Genomic DNA, 18,575 nt, shown 5'->3' on the forward strand with positions numbered 1-18,575 from the left:
CCGGCCCGGGCACGCGGCGTGTCCGCCGTTCCCCGCCGTCCCGCCCGGCCTGCGAGCGCGGAGTCCGCAGCGGGCGGACGGCCGGGAAGGGCCCGGGAGGAGCTCAGGAAGGGTTCGGTGTCCGGCGGTGCCGGGCCGCGGCTGCCCTGGTCCCGCACACGTGGGACGGGCTAACGCGGAGCCAGATCGCCGCCCCGGCGATGTTACCCTCCCGGTCTCTCTTCTCCCCCCGGGGCGAGCCCCGGCCCGGCCGAACGGCTCCGAAGGGACTTACACGGCTCTTGCCCGCGGCGGAACCGGCGTTCGCCGCCCCGCAGACAGGGCGAGGCGGAGCCCGGGGACCGCGGGTCCCCCCGCCGGGTCTCCATACGGGGAGCCGGTCCCGCCGGGAGACCCCGGAGCCGCGTCATGCTCCCAGCCCGTCCGTCCCCCGCTATCCCCTGCCCGCCCCGGCAGCGCTCCGGGGCTCGTTTGCATTTCAGAGCAGCCGGTTCGCCGGAGCGGCTTCCCAGAACTGCCGCACTGGGTTGGTCTCTGCCGGGCAGTGGCCGCTCCTCCGGGGCAAATTAAACTGTTTAAAATAAACCCACGGACAGAGCTCGGGTTGTGTGCGAGCTCGGAACAAACAATTGCCAAACGGGTGGGGAGGGGAGCTCCGGCGCCGCTCCTCCCGCCGGGCACCGTCCCCACCGGGGCTCTGGCTGCGGGCCCGGGGCGGGGCGGAGGGGTGAGGAAGCCCCTAGGGCAGAGCCCCGGGGGAGCTGCCAGGGGCAGCGGGCCTCCGCCCTGCCGGGCTCCCCACCAGCCCACCTGGCCCCGCAGACCGGCCAAAGCACCAACTGTACGGAGTGTCCCGGGGCTCCCGGAGCCACCGCCGCCCGAAGCGGGGCTCGGGCGCGGAGATCGAGCAGCTGCGGAGCCGGGAGCCCCTGCACAGCCCCGCAAGCGGATTCCCCCTGGTGGTCTCCAGACCGAGGGTCCCCTGTGGGTTCCCCAAGGAGGCGCGGCCGGGGCTGGCGGCAGCCTAGCACGTTGGCCTGGAAATCAGGGCTGGCAACGTCGGAATGTGGGACCTGCTGCCCCACGGCACGGTGGCAGCCCCGCTCCGTGTAACCCCTCAGTGTCCCTTCTCCCCTAGTGTGCCCCCCCCCCGGTGTACCCCCCATCAGCCGAGCCCAAACTTCTCATCAGGGCCCCGGCAGAGGCGCGGGACGGCGAAGGCCCCCGGGGGGGCCGGACCGGGGCTCTCCCTTTCTCTGCAGGCCGAGGGGCGGGGGCAGCCGCCCTGCCCAGAAAGGGCTGTCGGGGCCGGGGCCGGAGCTGGAAGGGCCGGGGCTGGGGCCGGTGGGGCCAGGCCGGGGGCCCGGGGCTGGCAGAGCAGGGGCTGGCGAGGCGCCGGGGGGCCGGGCCGGGCCGGGCCGGGCGGGGCGCGGGCGGTGCCGCCGCGTTACAAGAAGCCGCGCAGTTCCAGGAACCCGAGGGCGGGCGTTGCGCCTGCTATAAGAGGCCGCCCCGGGCCGCTTCGGCAGCTTCGCCGCCGCGCACCGGCCCCGCTCTGCCGCCAAGACCGGCTCCCGCGCCCCAGGTACGGCCGCGGGAGGGAGTCCCGGAGGGGAAGGGGGGACAGCCGGGGATGCCGGGAGCTTCGGGGGGGCGGTCGCGGAGGATCGGGAATGCCGGTGCTGCCCAGGGAAGGGGATCGCCGGGCATGTTGGTGCCCCAGCGGGGCGATAACCGGCGGCCTGGGGTAACGATGTGTCCCCGGGAGTGAGAGAGCCGGAGACCATCAGAAGCGGTGCTCCTAGAGAGGGGAGAGAGCGGGAGACCGCAGGTGTGCCAGTGCTCCCGGGAAGGAAGAGCTGGGAACGGGGGTTGCCGGTGCCGCGGGAGGACAGTAGCCGGGAACAGGGGCTGCCGGCTTCCCTGTGAAGGGAGAGCCAGGGATGGGAGCTGCCGGTTCCCGGGAAGAGAGAGCTGGGGAGGGGGGCTGCCGGTTTTTCTGGGAGATGAGAGCTGGGGAAGGGGATTGCCGGGGACCGGGAGCGCTGTTGCTGCGGGAGGATAACAGCCAGGGACCGGGGGTGCAGGTGTTCCCGGGGAGAGTCGGGGACCGGAGTGCCGGGGCTCACCGCTCCCTCTGCCGCAGGTGATGGTGTAGCAGCGGCTGCTGCTGGCAGCAGCATCCAGAGCACACGAAGCTGGCTCCCTGCGCCATGGTCACCCACAGCAAGTTCCCCGCCGCCGGGATGAGCCGCCCCCTCGACACCAGCCTGCGTCTCAAGACGTTCAGCTCCAAGAGCGAGTACCAGCTGGTGGTGAACACCGTACGCAAGCTGCAGGAGAGCGGCTTCTACTGGAGCACGGTGACAGGTGGCGAGGCCAACCTGCTGCTGAGCACTGAGCCGGCTGGCACCTTCCTCATCAGGGACAGCTCAGACCAGAGGCACTTCTTCACCCTCAGCGTCAAGACGGAGTCGGGCACCAAGAACCTGCGCATCCAGTGCGAGGGCGGCAGCTTCTCCCTGCAGAGTGATCCCCACAGCAGCCAGCCCGTGCCCCGCTTTGACTGCGTGCTCAAGCTGGTCCATCACTACATGCCGCCCACACCCTGTGCCGTCCCCGAGCAGCCGGGGGGGGCCCTGCACCCCAAGCGCACCTACTACATCTACTCAGGTGGCGAGAAGATCCCCCTGGTGCTGAGCCGCCCGCTCTCCTCTAGTGTCTCCACCCTGCAGCACCTCTGCCGCAAGACCGTCAACGGGCACCTGGACTCCTATGAGAAGATGACTCAGCTGCCGGCCCCCATCAAGGAGTTCCTGGACCAGTACGATGCCCCTCTCTAAGGGGCCAGCAGAGCATGGTCACATGCTACAAGCACAAGAACAGGGGACAAGGCACAATGCCTCAGCGGCACAGGAGCTGGCAGGGCATGCCAAGCCTCTCCGTCCAGGAAGGAGAGAGGGGGAACTGGGGCAAGCTGCCACGGGCTCAGGGCTGTGGCCAGCATAGCTGAGCACCCTTGGTGCTGAGGGGACTCCCCAAGCAAGCGTGACACCTCCTCTCCAAAGGGAAGGAGATGGTTCCAACCAGACTGTGGATACTACAGTGAACCCATTGGCAAAGCCCCTGTGGGCTTGGGCAGCCAGGACAGTTCCCGCAGCACGGGGGAACGTGCGCCCTGCCAGCCCCATCCTGGGGGTGTCCTGGCGAGAGCCCCTTCCACCCTCAGAAATGGAAAGCACTGGAGTCCAGGAGTGCCTGATCGCTTTTCCTCAGTTTTAAGGGGAAGGTGTTTTTCGCCTGTACTGTACCTCTTGCTGCCTCCTTGTAGGTGGAAGCTCCTTTCACACCAAGCCCCAGACTAAGAGGTCAATGCCTTTGTCCCCACGTTGCCATTTTCCAGGGGACTAAGCCTTAATATCGTCCCTGCCCCGCGGTCTGGGTTAGCGCACATCCACTGGTGATGCTGCACAATGACGGTCCTGCTGATGTGCTGTGAAGCTGGAGGGGAAGCGTCGCGTCCCGATGCTGCTGAGTCCCACACAACCGCATCTGCAAGGATCACCTCGAGGACCCCGGGCCGTTACTCCCTAGAGTCACACCCCACCTCTGCCCAGCCACTCCCACAGACCCCAGCTATGCTGCTCTGTAGGGCACCAATTCCCGCAGGAACGCAGCAGGATGATCCCCTGGAGCGTGTCATCTCGTGAGTGCTTTTCTGCGTCTGCCCAGAGAAGTGGTTGGGTTTTCTGGCTTTTTTTAATTTTTATTCTTATTTTTTTAACCAAAGGGATGTTTACAGGCCAACATGAATCACTGTCTTTTATAAAGATTCCATCTTCACCTCCAGCCTTGAGGGCTGAGCAAAACGATGCTTGAAAATTCAACCAAAACCAAACTCAGATGAAACTTTGCACATATTTATATTTATATTCAGAAAGAAAATGTTTCCATAATTTATAATAAAGAGCACTATTTTTTAATGAAAAACGTCAGATCTGATTTGATTTCTCTCTTGCACCCCTGGGGCCACTTGGCCCCGGCACAATGCTGGGATGTGTTTACACCACGTAAGCGCCGTTTCCTGGAGCCGCTGTCCATGCCGGGTGATCCCGCCGTGGTGACTCAGCCCGGCGTGCGTAAACTCTGCCCCAGCACTCAGGTATGTCTGAGCCCTGCGACGTCGCTCTGCCAGCCAAGCCATGAGGATGGGATCTGCTCCCGGCTCGCACACATAGCGCAACCACGGGACAGCAGACATGGCCCTGGGCACAGGAGGAGCCGAGCTGGTGGCCAGGGCTGGCCTGTGGCACAGCCCCAGTGCAGTGTTTGTGAAGTGCCGAGCGAGTCCTGCCTTCCCCCAGACCTGTTTTGGCGCACGCCAGGGTGAGGAGCTGCAGGAACTGAGAGGCGTGGGTAGGAACGGGTCTGCAGGAGCTCCCTCTCGGAGTGTAGAGGGCTCAGGATAAGGGGTGCCATGATCCTGCTCACTCCCACAGCACAGAGACAAAAGCGAAATCCCAGCCAGGCACAGATGCCCGAGGGACAGGAGAGGATTCAATTCTCCTGGGGATGTCCTTGCCCCCAGAAGTGCCTGGTCCCTGTTGCTGGGGGCATGGGCAATAAAGCTGCAGCTCCATTTGGCTGGTGTGCAGTATGGTGCCTTGCTGAAGAGCTGCATCCAGGGATGTGGGTGATCCTTTAGGAGCGGGTCAGCCCCCCAGAACTCCCCCAGAGCCCCCGGCTGTGAGGAGCAGGCTGTGCCCAGGTGTGCTGTGCCCATGCCCCAGTCTGCATCTCCACACTGTCGACATTATGCCCGGCATCCTGCACAGTGCTCCCGCCCACCCCGGGGAACCCCGGCTGCTGGGAAAAGAATTTCCTCAGGAATCAGCCCGGACCAGAGGGATGGTGAGTGTGCCGGTCCAGGCTGTGGGCATGGCACAGTCCCAGTGACTATTTTGGGGCCGCTATGTGGGGCTGTGGCACACGGGCTGCCAGGAAGTGCCGTGGCCTGCCCAGGCACCCGCTACAGCTATGCAAGGAATGTCCACGCGCACGGGTGGCTGCCCGCCAGGCCCTGCTGAGGCACACCCCTGACTTTAGGGCTCCCAGCAGCACCGGTGACTCCCAGCCCCGTGCCAGTGATGGGGGGGAGCAGTGCTGTAGGCACAGCAGCCCCCAGCTGGCAGGAGCATCACCTTGCAGAATATCACCACTCCCATGCAGGATGAGGCAAATGAGAGGATGGGAAAAGAGGGTCCTGGGGGTTTATGAGCACACCCAGCCCTCCTAACAGAGCAAGGGGTTCACAGCACCCCATGGTGGGGCAGAGTGGGAAGCTGCCCCCAGGGACGGCAGCCAGGCTGCCCACAGTGACCCTGTCCAAGTCCCCCCAGCCAGAGCCCAGCCTTCCCATCTCTGTGGGAACAGTCCCAGCTTCTTCGCTTCCCAGAAGGGCCCTGGCATTGCCGACCAAGGGCCTCTTCCCTCACGGTGCTGCAACCCGCGGCTGAGTCGAGAATCCGGGAAGCTCCGCCAGCCCCACGGGTTTCTTGGAATAAAGCCAAGCTCGCGGCAGCAGTGACGCGGCGGCCGGCGGGCAAATCCCTGCTGAAGGTTTCACAAACCTCTCACTGCTCCAGAGCAGCTGAGCGGACTTGGCCCTGCGTTTCGTAAGCAGCCTATCAAGCGTGTCCCACAGCCAGTTCCCCTCTGCCCTTCACCAGGGCCAGGGCAGCTGAGCTTCCCCTGGGAGGGTTCCTGGATGGGGAAGATGTTACCAGGGTGATCAGACCCTGACACTGTGTGATGGTGCCAGGAGCCAGACCAGAATTTGCACAGGGCTCCAGAAACAGGGCTGGGACGTTGGGGTCCTGCACCTCTCCACACCCCAGATCTCCTGGGGCTGGGCACCAAGCAGCACCAGCAGAACTCAGTGCAGCTGTAAGCATAGCATGTCCCCAGTGCCATCAGCTCTCCATGCTGTGAAGGTGGCCATGCAGAGCAGGGTGAGAGCACCAGGCCCAGGGAGAGCCTGACAAGGTGCTGGGGTACAGAAGGGTGGTCAGGCAGGGACAGGCTGCTGCCCCACAGCCCCTGCCTGACCACCTGTCCTGCCTCAGCCTGGCCTCCCCATGGGGTGCAGGGTAGCCACCAATGCTTCCCATCACACTGCTGGCTCATTACTGGCACAAGAAGGAAGTGTCCGCTGGGATGGTGAACCTCAACCCTGTTGGGTCAGGGGTGCAGGAAACCTGCTCTGGTGTGTACCAGCCTCTGCAGAGCCAAAACAGGAAACCACTGCAGCCGGTGATTGCTGCGGGCAGCGAGCCCCAGCACAGCAGCAGAGGGCTCGGCCAGCACCACAGCTCTGTTGTGGCTACACCAACCATGCAGAAAACCCAACTGGTCACAGGGAAGCAGGACAGACCCGTGAAGGCTCCCCAGCCCCACACCAGGACCCCAAGGAAGGTGGCAGTGGACACAGCACCAGAGGTCACTGGGGCGGCAGAGCCAGGCAGGGAGCTTGCTGTGAACACACCGACCTTGTGGCACTCCCCTCACGCACTTCTTCCTGCTTGGCTCTGCAGCACCAGGACATTCCCACATCTACCACTACATTTCCCAGTAGAATGCAGGAAAGGGCTGTGCAGCAGCTGGGGACTTACTGTAAATGGCACCACCTGCTCCTTACGTGGCAATTCCTCTGCAGGCCAGGGCCACGGGGACGGTTGGGAACAGGGACTGGGACATCTGCTCCCCCTGTGCTGCCGGGAAGCACAAGCATGAGCTCTGTGGCAGAGCCCAGGGCTGGCAGTGGTGGTCCCAGATGCAGGCCCAGGAAAAGAGACAGCTGCTTGCGCTGGAGGAGGAGCAGGGCTGCAGCTCTTTGTCCCCAGAGCCCCTCAGTTCCACAGCTGCCCCTCATCTTGGGCCTCTGCACTCTGTACTGCTTGAAGTCCCTGTCCTGGTAGCAGCTCAGCTGCCGGTGACCTGGCCCCAAGCCTTGGTGGATGGGGGAACCATGGGGGCTGGCTTGGCCCTGGCTCTCCCTGGACCAGGCAGGGCTACTAGCAGGCAGGGAGCAGGGGGTGGCAGCAGGACCCTGTGCCCAGGCCAGGAAGTATTTCGGGCTGCAGCTGAGCCCAGCAGGCTGTGTACATCCCCATGGAAACCCTACTTTGTTGCCGCTTCCCTAGCCAGACCCGCGGCCAGCTCCAGGGAGCCAGCAGCTGTGGATTCCTCACTCCTTCCATCAGCAGCTATGCGAGCTGCTCTGCCCCAGCCCCCCCGGCCTCAGCTCTCTGCTCCCTGGCAGAGACCCGGGCCCAGGGCTACGCTGCTCCTGCACCTGCACTCACAGGGAGCAGTGATGTGCCAACCACTGGCTATGGTCACTCCAGCACGTCACAGGAGGTCCCTGTGGGTGCTCTGGCAGCAGGCTGCCAGCTGCCTGGGGTGTGCTTGCCCAGCACAGTGCAGAGTCCTCAGATGACCCTGGCAGAGCAGCCATGGGCAGGTGCCAAACCCTAGCCCTGGAGCATCCCTTGGCCTCATATCCGTCCTGGCCTCAGCCGCGGCACAGGAGCCAGCAGTGGCAGAGCCACACATGTGGCTGAGGATGGAGCTCCCCAGTGTGGGACCCTGTGTCTGCAATCCAGCCCTGCCCTCCTTGCCTGCCCCCTCCTCACCAGTGCACAATGCTGGAGGGCCTGAAGGTCCCCACCAGCCTGGCAGCCATCAGCAGAGAGCAACTCCAGCCACACCAGCTGGGTGAGGGGTGATGGGTGCCAGTGGCGCCACTTGGGCGACGATGGGGTGTGTGGCTGGCAGAGGGCACAGCTGGAGCAGATGCTCCCCAGAAGGACCCAGGGGCCCTGTCTCAGCATTTAATGAGTGGGAACAGGAGCACTTTACTGTAATTCCAGTAATTACATTGTTCATCCTTGGCAGCCGACACCAGTTGGTGTCCAGCGCCATGGGATCATGATAAGCCACCTGGCAAGGAGGCTTGGCAACACGCTGTGCTGCCAGGCAGCCAGCCAGGGCAGGGCAGGGAAGGGCTGTGGAGCAAGGTGTGAGGTACGGTAAGGGCCCGCCCCGGGAGTTCCCGTCACTGGCGCACAGGTGGCGGCCAGGAGGGCCCGAGTGTCCAGGGTTGACTGCTGAGCCCACACAGCCGGGGATCCCCAGCCCACTGAGGTCCTGGCAGGATCCTAGCAGCCACCCATCATTGTGGCATCCCCAGAACCCAGCGGGCCTGCTGGGCGCTGAGCTAGAGCAGTGGGATGTTCCAGCCACACGCACAGTGGGGGTTTGGGACAGCAAGGTGCCAGCAGGCTGGAGGGGAGTCCCCACCCACCAGGTGCAGGAGGGGGCAGGGGAAGGAGAGGAGGCTGCCTGTCACCCCCAAGGACCTGGTGTCCCACCCTGCCAGCACCACTGCAGCTTCCAGGCAGGCAGGCGCTGCCCCTGGGTCTTTCCTGCCATCGCCCACCCACCCCGGCCCAGCTGCAGCATCCCCGGGTGGTCCTCACTGGTGCTCGGGGCCAGTCAGGAGCAGGGACAGTTGGCACCCCAGGGACAGAGTGGGAGCCCTGCTGAGTCATCACTTCACTGTTCTCGTTTTTCCATGGTGCTGTTGTGCATTTGCTGGAAGCCAGCTCAGAGCCATGACTAATCTGTTCTCAAAACAAGCACAAAGCAAGCTCGAGGTTTGTGCAAAGCCACGGGGAGGAGGCGGAATCACAGTGCGGGGCTGAGCTGGGAAGGCAAGATGCTGGAGCAGCTGGGAATGCCCAGCCACGGAGCAGCCCTGCAGGCAGCACCCTCCTGTGTAGGGGGTGGGCACAGCAGAGGTGAGCAGGAGCAGTGAGGACCCCCAACTTTCCCTTGCTACAGCGGGGCTGGAAGTGCAGGCAGCGTGCCGGGACAGGCTGCAGCCGGCAGGGCAGGCAGGTGTGGACCATCAGCATGCAGAACCCCATGTGCCATGGCCAGAGTTGGGGCTCTCACATGCGTTGTTTTGCCCTGTGGGGAAGCCACTGGAGGGGGAGGCCAGGGAGGAAGCAGAGGAGTTTGTTCTGGCCAGAACCGGGCATCCATTGATTTGCTGTTATTAAAACCAGAGCTGCTGTCGGGAACTCCACAGCCTGGCTGCCCTCGCCTGCTTCCTGGAAAAGGCTGTCCCGTGTGCCCTCACCAGCGGGAGATGGGGCCCCCAAAGCACCTGGCAACAGCAATGGCCTGTACTGCGTTTGGGTGGCAGCCGGGCCACCGAGCCGAGGATTCAGTTTTGCCTTTGGTGCCCACCGCTCTGCTGCCCAGCAGTTGGCTCCCAGTCGGCCACTGTGCCCCTGGCCCTCCTCAGCACCCCCAGTGCTGCCTGCGGTGCTCAGGGCAGCCCTGTCACCCCACAGCGGGTGGCAGGACAGAGCAGTGGCACCCTGCTGAACAGTGTTTACTGGAGAGGCAAAGTCATCGCTTCCAGTGGGGGATGAATCACCCCTGTCAGGAATTCTGCCCGGGGGCTTTTCTGTAAGAGCATGGAATTTCAACACTGGCCGCCCGTGCCTTCCCGGGTCCCCCCCTTCTTGCACAACCTCTCGCCGGGGTTGCTGTTCCCAGCCCCGGCTTTGCAGCCGCAGCAACCCCTGCGGGGCACGGGGGTCCCAGCGCAGGGGGTCCCTGCGCACAGTGGGGACAGGGCAGGGACCAGGCCAGGTTCGCAGCGTGGAGCAGCTGCCCACCCACAGAGCTGCGCACCCCGGTGCCCCACAAAGCTGCCCCTGTCGCGAGTGGGTCCCCTGGGACCAAGGGCTCCCCAGTGCCGCCCATGCTCAGCAGTGCCTGTCGCCAGGTTTGGAGCCTCCAGCTGCACTGGCACCCGCGAGCGAGGGGGTGTAGACGGAGAGGGGAAGTGGAGAGTGTCAGCTGCAGTGGGGGCTCTGACAGAGCATCTTCCCTCTGCTATGACCAGGCACATCCCACCCCCATTAGGGCTGACGGTATGTGGGGAATGCTGGCAGGGTGGAGGCATGGGGCTGCAGATGGAGGGGCAGCTCCTGGTAGACCCCTGCCAGATGCCACCGTCACCATCCTGGTGCTGTCTTGCTGTGGGGGGACACCACTGGCCCAGGGGCTGCCCCACCATGGGCCAGGCTACTGGAGAGAAGGCGAGAAGGGAGCCAGAGCTTTCCCAGCAGACTGTGGTGACCCGAGGAGCCCTGCAGCCATGCTGGGACTGGGGATTCTCTCAGTTTCCACACACAGCAGAAACTCTGTGAGAACTGAGTGAGAGCAGAGGTGTTTCTGGATAAGGGGGAAGCATACTCAGAGCAGGAACTGAAATATCACCTTTGAGACTTGTGGCTCCTCTCAGCCTGGCGCAGCACAGATGGGCTGTGCCGGCTCCCAAACAAACCCCAGCAACTTCAACCCCTGCCTTATTTGTTGCATTTTTTCATTACAAACCAGAAGAGTGTCATTTCAATAAAACGGCCTGTATTTTACCCTCCTTGTCTCAGGGTACAGACAACTGATTTCCAGACAGAAAGGATTTTGGTCTTTTTTGGTAGTACCTCCGTCACAGTGGCAGGACTGGCATGTGGGCCCTTTGCACTGAAGCTGTGGAAGCTGCTTTTATTTTTTGCTTTGCACTTTCTGCCATTCCTGGAAATAGCTGAAGTGGCTGCTCTGACCTGCCTGGTGGGAAGCAGCCACAGTCCCCTTGTCCCACTCAGCCCCTGCCCCTCTACACCGTGCCAGGATGTTCCACTCCCAGAGGGGCTCCCAGGACACACAAGCTGAAGTCCCATGCACCAAGATCAAGCAGCTCCATCCCAGCCCCACACATCAGCTCCAGGCTGATTTATAGAAATCCAATGGCTGGGGCTGACGGTGCCTCCTGCCAAACCTCATTAACGGCTGGCCCGGGAGAAAGCAAACAGCTCATGCAGCAACAAGGAAATCCTTGTTTAAGCATTTCTGGCTGTGCAAGGCCCTTCACCCCATACCCAGGGGAGAAAGAGGAAGAGGAGGAGGTGAGGAGGAGGTGCAGGCTACAAGCCCCAAGTTGGCACCACCCTGGCAGCCAGGAGAGCCAGGAAGGAAACACAAGGGGACATATCATGGTCTGCACAGGGAGGGATTCCCCAGAATGGGATGCAAGGTGGGGGAAAGCAGTAAGCTACATGGGCATGATGGGGGCAGAGGGCTCCCACTCTGCCGCAGGACCCTGCCTGCCCCTCAATGCCCCCTGCTCCCACCAACACAAGGTTCCCTGCACAAAGTGCTGGCCATGGGTGCAGTGAGCTCCAGGCACACCAGGCAGCGTGGGAGGCCGTGGGAGTCAGAACCAGTGTGCCTGTCCACAGTGGGCACGGGACACCAGCACAGCTGGCCTGCGGACCTGGCACCAGCAAGCTCCAGAGCAGCATCAGTGACCTGCATCTGCCTGCCCCACGTGTGGCTCAGGATCTATTTCATCATCTGGAGAAAAGCATTTACTGCCAATAAACGGGCTAATTAATTCTCCTCAAAGACCTCTCAATTATTCATCTCGGGCCACAGAGAAAACAATTAGAGCACTTACCTCAGCCCTGGCTCAGCCAGTGTAGCAGCTGGTGCCCGGCAGGGCACGGCGGGGACGGCCCGGCACAGCTCTCGGCACGGACCCTCAGTGCCTGGCCATCCCCGGGTCTGCCCACCCTGCCGGAGCGTCCCTGCGGAGCGCTGGAGCAGGGCTGTGGAGCCGGCACAGCCACCAGTCCTTAGCCGTGATCGGCTCCAGCGCTCTCTCAGGGTACTACCAGAGCTCCCCCAGCACCAGGGCTCTCCCAGGGACCCCCGGCTGCTCCCTCCCCACAGCCCCATGGCAGCCCGCACTGGAGTACCCCGTGCAGAGGGGCTTTTTCCCCGACGGTTCTCCAGCTCCTTGGCCCTTGGGATGTTCCCTCTGCTCCGCAGAACAGGGCCAGCCCCTGTTCAGGTGCACCCTGAGAAGGGAAACCCTCGGCATGGGGGGCACGATGGGCTGGGGGGGGCCTTCCCGGCACGGCCGGAACCCACGGGGGCTGCGGCCACAAAGGCCCTCCGGGGCCAGTCTCTCCCACCTGCTCCCGGTGCGCGGCGGGTCAGGCTGCCCCGCACTGGCGCCTCCGGGACCCCGGGGAGCGGGGCCATCGCCGCCCGGGGCCAGGCGGGCAGAGTCCCCCGCAGTCCCCCGGAGCCGCCGAGCCGGGCCGGGCGAGCAGAACCCGGCGGGTCCCGGGCTCGGAGACGCCCGTCGGGCGGGCAACGCGCCGCCGGCCGAGCCGGGAAGGGTTAAGGGCGGTCGGCGCCCCCCCGGCGCGGAGGCCGGGCCTGTCGGGAAGCCGGGATCTCTGCGGCGGTTTTACTGGAAAAGTCGCTGCCGGTGGAGGGGGGGCACCCGCGGCCTCGCAGGCTGGGGACGGGGCACCGGCCGGGACCACGCGGACACCGAGCCCCGGCTCCGGCACCGGCCCGCGCGGGGCTCCGACGGAGACTCCCCGGAGCAGCCCGCGGCTCCCGCACCGGACACGGCCCCGGCAGCCCCGGGACTGTGTCCGTCGGGGGTCTATCCCGGGCCGAAGCTCGGCCGTGCGCGAGCGGCGGCCGCCGTGTGCCGCAGCTCGGGACATGTCACCGGCACCGGGACCCCGGGAGTGCGACGGGTGGGGGGCCCGACCCGACCCGACCCGACCCGGCTGAGCCTGGAGCCGGCGCTCCCGGGAATCGCCCTGCCGCTCCCGGCAGCAGGAAACTGCTCGGCTCCGTGGCTCAGCCCCTCGGGGGCGACGGATGGCGGCTGCCCCGGCCCAGGTGGGACCGGGACCCTCCAGAACAGGCAGCGCCAGAGCCGCCCCCCTGGGACGAGCCATGGAGCCCAAAGGGCACACAGGGTGAGCACCATGGACGGTGTGGCCGCAGGGCTAAGGCAGCCCGACAGGAAAACACCCCGAGCTCATGGTGAGCATGCTATGGTCTCTGCCAGGTCCTGAGTCAGCCCTTGGCACTCAGCACAAGACCCCCAGGGCATTGCCTGGGCCACTGACAGCTCCATGGCCGCAGCCACCGGCTCTGCTGGGAGACTGGGAGCAGAGCCCATTGCCAGCCTTTCCCAGGACAACCATGTGTGCCAGAGGCAGAGGGCTCAGCTACAGCACCGTGCTCCCCTCATCCTGCAGCCCCTCCTGAGCCTCCTGCAGCCGGGATGTGCCAGGGCTCAGCCCTGGGGACGTGCAGACCAAGCAGCTGGGCCTGGCAGGCCTGGGATGGGGCTGCCGGTGGGGCTGGTAGCAGGGGGGGCCCAGCTCCGGGAATCGGCCCCAGTGGTTGCCAGGCCTGTGGTAGGGAGGGGGGAAACCCGATCCTCCGCGGTGGGATCTGGGCTCCACTCCCGGCTCCCCAGCCAGGCCTCAGCTGCTAATTTTAGCCCTGGGGAGGCACAACTAGAGCAGGAGCTGAGCCCAGCAGGGCAGGGGCTTAGCCCACCACAGGAGCTGGTGTGGACAGGTGGAGACTGCAGTCCTATGGTGCAGTGTGGTCCTGGGTGAGCCCCCCACTAGTCCCCAGCTGCCAGCCAAGCCCCTGGCCAGGCACTGGCACTGCCCACTCTCTGCCCAGCTCCCGTGGCCTGAGTTCAGCCACTCCACATACAAGGCACAAGCACTTCCATGGGCCCGGTGCTGGCCCCACCAAACCCCACCGTGGCCCTGCTGGGCCCCGTGCAGATGGGGGAGCTCTGTGGGTGCTGGTAGCAAGGGAGGACCCCCAAGGCAGGTCCCAGCCTGAAGTCCCAGGGAGAGGCACAGGGCTGAAAGACAAGGGGCTCTGTGGAAGACACCCACCCACACTGTGAGTCCCGCAGAAGTTGTGGCTGCTGCCCAGTGAAGGAGCCCCTGCTTGGCTGCAGACCCTGACTGGGCTGGGGGGGCTGCCCTTCAGCTTTGGGCACAGCAGGGCAGTCGACCACCCCATCAGGTGCTGTGGGAGTGGACGGGTGAGTGGCTAGGAAGGCTGTGCTGAGGGATGCTCCAACCATCCAGCCCTTCCAAGCAGAGAAAGTGGCTCCAAAGCCTGCCCTGCCCTACAGCAGCAGCCCCAGGTGGAGGGAGGGATCCCTGGCCTAGGACCCCACAGCTGCTCTTCCCCCAGCCCTTCACCTGCAGTGTGACCGGCTGCACTGCCCAGCGCTTACTGGAAGAGGAAGCTGCCGGGAAGGCGGTGTGTGTGGCGGGGCAGCTTTGGGGAGGCTCAGCTGGGCTCAGCAGCCGGCACAGCTCAGCTGTCCATGCTCCCAGGTCCAGGGCCAGTAACGGGAAGCGTCTGCTCTCAGTGACGGTAAATCAGATCGGGGAGATTAGAGGCCTTTTTGCCTAATCATGAGCAGCTTGAAGTTGGAGGACAAGTTCCTGGAACAAAGAGGAAATGGAGGCAGTAAATAAAGAAAAACTGTTAACATGTGGCCCTGTGTGTGAAAAACGTTTCATGAAGGACTGTTTATGGCTCACTCATCTGCGGGGCTGACAGCGTGGGGGGGTGACAGGGGATAGTGAGGGAGGGGGCTCCATGGACAAGGGCAGGGGTATGGGCAGAGTGGGCACCAGTGGGGCGGCTGCAGGGGGCTCAGGATAGGGGACCTGGGGCAGCCAAAGCTGGGGGGGCATGTGGCAGAGGGGGCAGAAGGCAGCAGCATTACAGCAGCCATAGCACAGGCAGCTGGAGCACAGCACACACGTTAGAGGGCAGGGGCTGGGCAGCATGTGCCCCTGAGGGGAACATGCCCCTTAATGCGCCTGCCCTATTGATCCCGTGCCAATGCTAGGAGAGGTGCTGGGTGCTGCAGAGCTGTGCCCCCCACCCTGGTAGCAGCAGGGAGAATGATCCAGCGGGTCCAGCCCAACGGGGGGAGGTGAGAGGGTCTCGCTACTGCTTTGGGCACATGCCCCCCTGCTGGGGGGCAGTGGGGATTTCTGCCAAGAGGCTGGTGGGTCCCCTCAGAGCAGGCAGGGAGTGCCGAGATCTGTGGAGCTGCCCAAAGATCCCAGAGCACCGCTGCAGCACCAGCCCACCTGCGGTGCCACCGGACTGCACATCGGCTGCCAGGGCAGGCGCAGCCAGGGCCAGAGCCAATTCCCAGCGGCCAGACGACCCCGTGCCAGCCTTGTTGGCAGGGGGAGCAGCGTGGCGGGAGCAATTCCTGCTCAGCCATGGAAAGACTCTGGAGGATCCCCCTGGCGCTCCCTTCCGTCGGACACCCAGGATGGGGATCTTGGCAAAGCGAGGGGCCGTGGGACAGTGCAGGGCCGGGGCAGCCCCCACCCGTGTTCCCAGCGCCAGCGTGTTGGGGGATGGGGGGATTGCAGGGACGGCGCCTCTGCAGGGGCTGCGCCGCCGAGGCGCGGAACGTGCGCGGGGCCCATGCAGGAGCCGCTGCCCTGTTCCTGCCCCGTGTGTCCGGGCCCCATTCCCGGCATGGGCGATCCCACCTCCGCCCGGGAGCGCTTGCAGGGGGCGGTCCCGGCGATGCGGGCGGCGCTGCGGCGGGGGCGGCTGCCGGGCCCGGGGGGGGTGCCCGGGGGGGCGCAGCCGCGGGGTCCCGCCGCTTGCCGTGGACCTGCGGAGCGACACGGTGGCCCGGCCGTGCGTGGGGATGCGCCGCGCCATAGCCCGCGCCGCCGTGGGCGACGCCGACTACGGGGAGGACCCGGCACTGAACGGTGGGCGGAGGGGACGGGCCTCCCACGGGGTCCCTGTCTGCAAGCCCCCGACCCGGGGGCAGCAGGATGGGGAGGCCGGAGCGGGGCTGCGGGGGCAGCCGGGACCTGTGGGGTCCCCAAGCCCCTGGCCCCCAGGACATCCGTGTCCCCTTGCAGAGCTGCAGCGCCGGGCCGCGGGGACTCTGGGGACGGAATCGGCTCTGTTCGTGCCCACGGCCACCATGGCCAACCTCATCGCCGGTGAGTCCGGGGCTGCACCCGCAGCCCCCCGTGCCCCCCAGGCTGTGGGCTGCTGCCCTTGGCCCCCTCCCTCCCGGCCCTTCTCTCCCAGTGATATGCCACTGCCAGCGCAGCGGGGCTCAGCTGTTCCTGGGCCAGGACACCCACCTGCACCTCTCCGAGCACGGCGGGGCCGCGCAGCTGCGTGCCGCGGGCAGTCACGGTGGGCACGCAGCGCTGCCGGCAGGGCTCGCAGGGCAGGAGGGCGGCCGCGTGCTGCCCTCCTCTGGCTGCCAGAGCATCTCCTGGATTGTCCCAAGCCACGGGCTGCGACACGAGTGGGGGCTGTACACACCCGATGGAGGGGACAGAGGGGCAGAGGGCTGGAGCCCCCGTGCACCACCACTGTCCCCTGTCAGCTCCAAGCTCTCTCCTGCCCTGGGCACAGGTCGCCGGTGTCCACTCCCAGGCACTGCCAGATCTGCCGAATGGCACATTCGACCTGGACCAGCTGGAGCTGACCATCTGTGAGGCGCACAGCAGCCAGTACCACATGTGTCCTGAGCTCATCTGTCTGGAGAACACGCACAGCTCGGCGGGGGAGCCGGGCACTGCCCCTCACCTATCGCAGGCAGGTGAGAGCCCACAGATGGTGCTGGCACAATCCTGCCTGGCATGGGCAGCTGGGCCCTGCACCTGGGGACACTGGAGCTCAGAGCATGGCTCATGGTGGCACCAGATGCCCCAGGGGTCCCTCCCAAACCAGCTGCCCCTCTGACTCCCAGGTCCGTGGGCTTGCAGACCGTTACGGGCTGCGAGTGCACATGGACGGCGCACGACTGATGAATGCAGCAGTGGCCCAGGGTGTGGAGCCAGCTCAGATTGCCCAGCACTGAGACTGTGAGACCCTCTGCTTCTCCAAGGTCTGCTTGTGTGGGAGGGGTCCCCAAGGCTGGCAGGGACCAGCACAAGCTGCAGCCTGCCCCTTGTTTGCAGGTGTTGGGCTAAGAACACATGTGGCAGGCTGGGCCTGTACCCAGGAGGGGCAGCTGCCCCTGGGACAGCTGGGGTGACCCCGTTGTGGGCTCTGCAGGGCCTGGGTGCCCTGTCTGGTGCGGTGCTGGCAGGGTGCAGGGAGTTTGTCGCTGAGGCCTGGTGTGTGCAGCAGCTGCTGGGTGGGGGGATGCGGCAGGTGGGAGTGCTGGTGGCCGCTGCCCACCTTGGGCTGCAGCACACGGAGGTGATGCTGCGCAGAGACCACAACAATGCCCAGCACTTTGTGGAAGGTACCTCGGGGCCCCTTACTGTGCTGGGATGTAACAGCACACCTGGCACTGCCCAGCAATACCACGCTACTGGTGGCTTGGGCACCATCCCTAGATGGCCACACTGGGTCTCCAGGCAGGTGAGGATGCTGCTGGGATCCTCACCTGGCTGGAGTGCCAGGATCATGCCATGACTGTCCCTGTGCTGCACTCAGTGACGCTGGTACCACATGGGGGGAGAAAGGGCTCCCCTTCATCCAGAACCTGGAGCAGGGCTGGGGCAGGTAGCCTCTTCCAGATAGCTGGGCAGTGGGCTTGCATCACCTCGGCCTCCCGCGGGTATCCATGTGCTGAACTCTCCCCTCTGGTCCATCAACCTGGCAGCGGTGAAGACCAACATTGCAATGGTAAATGTCCAGGGGACCTGGCCCTCCCCTGCTGAGCTCTGCGACCGCCTTTGTGCCATCAGCGCGGAGGTGGCTGAGACCGGGCAGGCTGTCAGCGTCTTGCTACTCCCCTGGTCAGCACAGACTGTGCATGCTGTCTGGCACCGCAACATCTCGGCCGTGACACTGAGCTCACAAGGAGAAAGCTGGAATTTGTGGCCAGGAAGTGCCAGGAGGAATTGGCCTTGGGACTGCATCCGATGCCTCAAGGCACCGGGGGAGCCTGAGCACTCTGCCAGCCCCGCAGCTGCAGCAGTTAGGCAGCCCAAAGGACTGCTGCTGGGAACACATCTGGAGCCCCTTTGTCCTCCAGATGAGTTCCCAGCCATCTGAAACTCAGTATCAGCCCTCACAGGCAGCCTGAAAAACCAATGTGAGCCCAGCCTAGTGGCGACCCCAGCTCTCGAGGCAGTCAGTGCACAAAATAAACGTGTTTTGGCGGTCCTGTAGCTGTGTTCTCTCAAATGTGCTCTTTTCCTGGCTCTGCAGCAGGGACATCATCATGGCCACAGTCCCCATGGAGGGACAAATGCTCGTGAGGACATGGAAGCATCTCAGCCACAGGACCAGGGTTGCTGCATAGCAATGCCAAGGTTTGTGTCTGGCCAGGACTGTCCCAGGAGCTCGAGCCCAGCCTGACCCAGATGGCTCTGTCACTCCCACTCCCAGAGGCTTATGTCATTCTGTCCCACAGCGGCAGGTGGGCTCCCCAGGCTTCCCTGTCATGTTCTGGGTCAGCAAGTCCCAGAATTCTGCACTGGAAGAAGGGATTCTCTCAGCAGCAGTTGCACTGGGTGTGCACCCACTGGCTCCCTGGGAAGCACTACCCCAGGCAGCAGTAATTCCCATTTTATTTCATACTGCCAGTGTGCAGTTTAAAGGACACTGAGGGAACAAAC

At 64.7% G+C, this 18,575-nt stretch overlaps 2 protein-coding genes across 2 annotated transcripts; both read left to right on the forward strand.

The window, feature by feature from the left end:
- The first annotated feature begins 1,538 nt into the window (after positions 1–1,538).
- On the forward strand, positions 1,539–3,990 carry SOCS3 (suppressor of cytokine signaling 3). The gene is made up of 2 exons (XM_082293987.1): positions 1,539–1,585; positions 2,147–3,990. The coding sequence occupies exon 2, from the start codon at positions 2,214–2,216 to the stop codon at positions 2,841–2,843; it is 630 nt and encodes a 209-aa protein (XP_082150113.1). The 5' UTR covers positions 1,539–1,585; positions 2,147–2,213; the 3' UTR covers positions 2,844–3,990.
- Positions 3,991–15,626: 11,636 nt separating this feature from the next.
- Positions 15,627–17,903, forward strand: LOC309580245 (uncharacterized protein; the record flags this gene model as incomplete). Its single annotated transcript, XM_082294075.1, is given in 9 exon segments — positions 15,627–15,746; positions 15,903–15,986; positions 16,385–16,563; positions 16,565–16,600; positions 16,751–16,858; positions 16,862–16,888; positions 17,059–17,244; positions 17,563–17,791; positions 17,794–17,903. Coding segments are annotated over 9 exon segments (1,026 nt in total). The 5' UTR covers positions 15,627–15,679.
- Positions 17,904–18,575: the final 672 nt, after the last annotated feature.

The sequence above is a fragment of the Coloeus monedula genome, assembly GCF_965178545.1.
Source record: "Coloeus monedula genome assembly, chromosome: 19".
Classification (NCBI taxonomy): domain Eukaryota; kingdom Metazoa; phylum Chordata; class Aves; order Passeriformes; family Corvidae; genus Coloeus; species Coloeus monedula.

Excerpts from the sequence above, each read along its gene's own strand:
- SOCS3 (XM_082293987.1), top strand. The coding sequence starts at position 2,214 with ATGGTCACCCACAGCAAGTTCCCCGCCGCCGGGATGAGCCGCCCCCTC.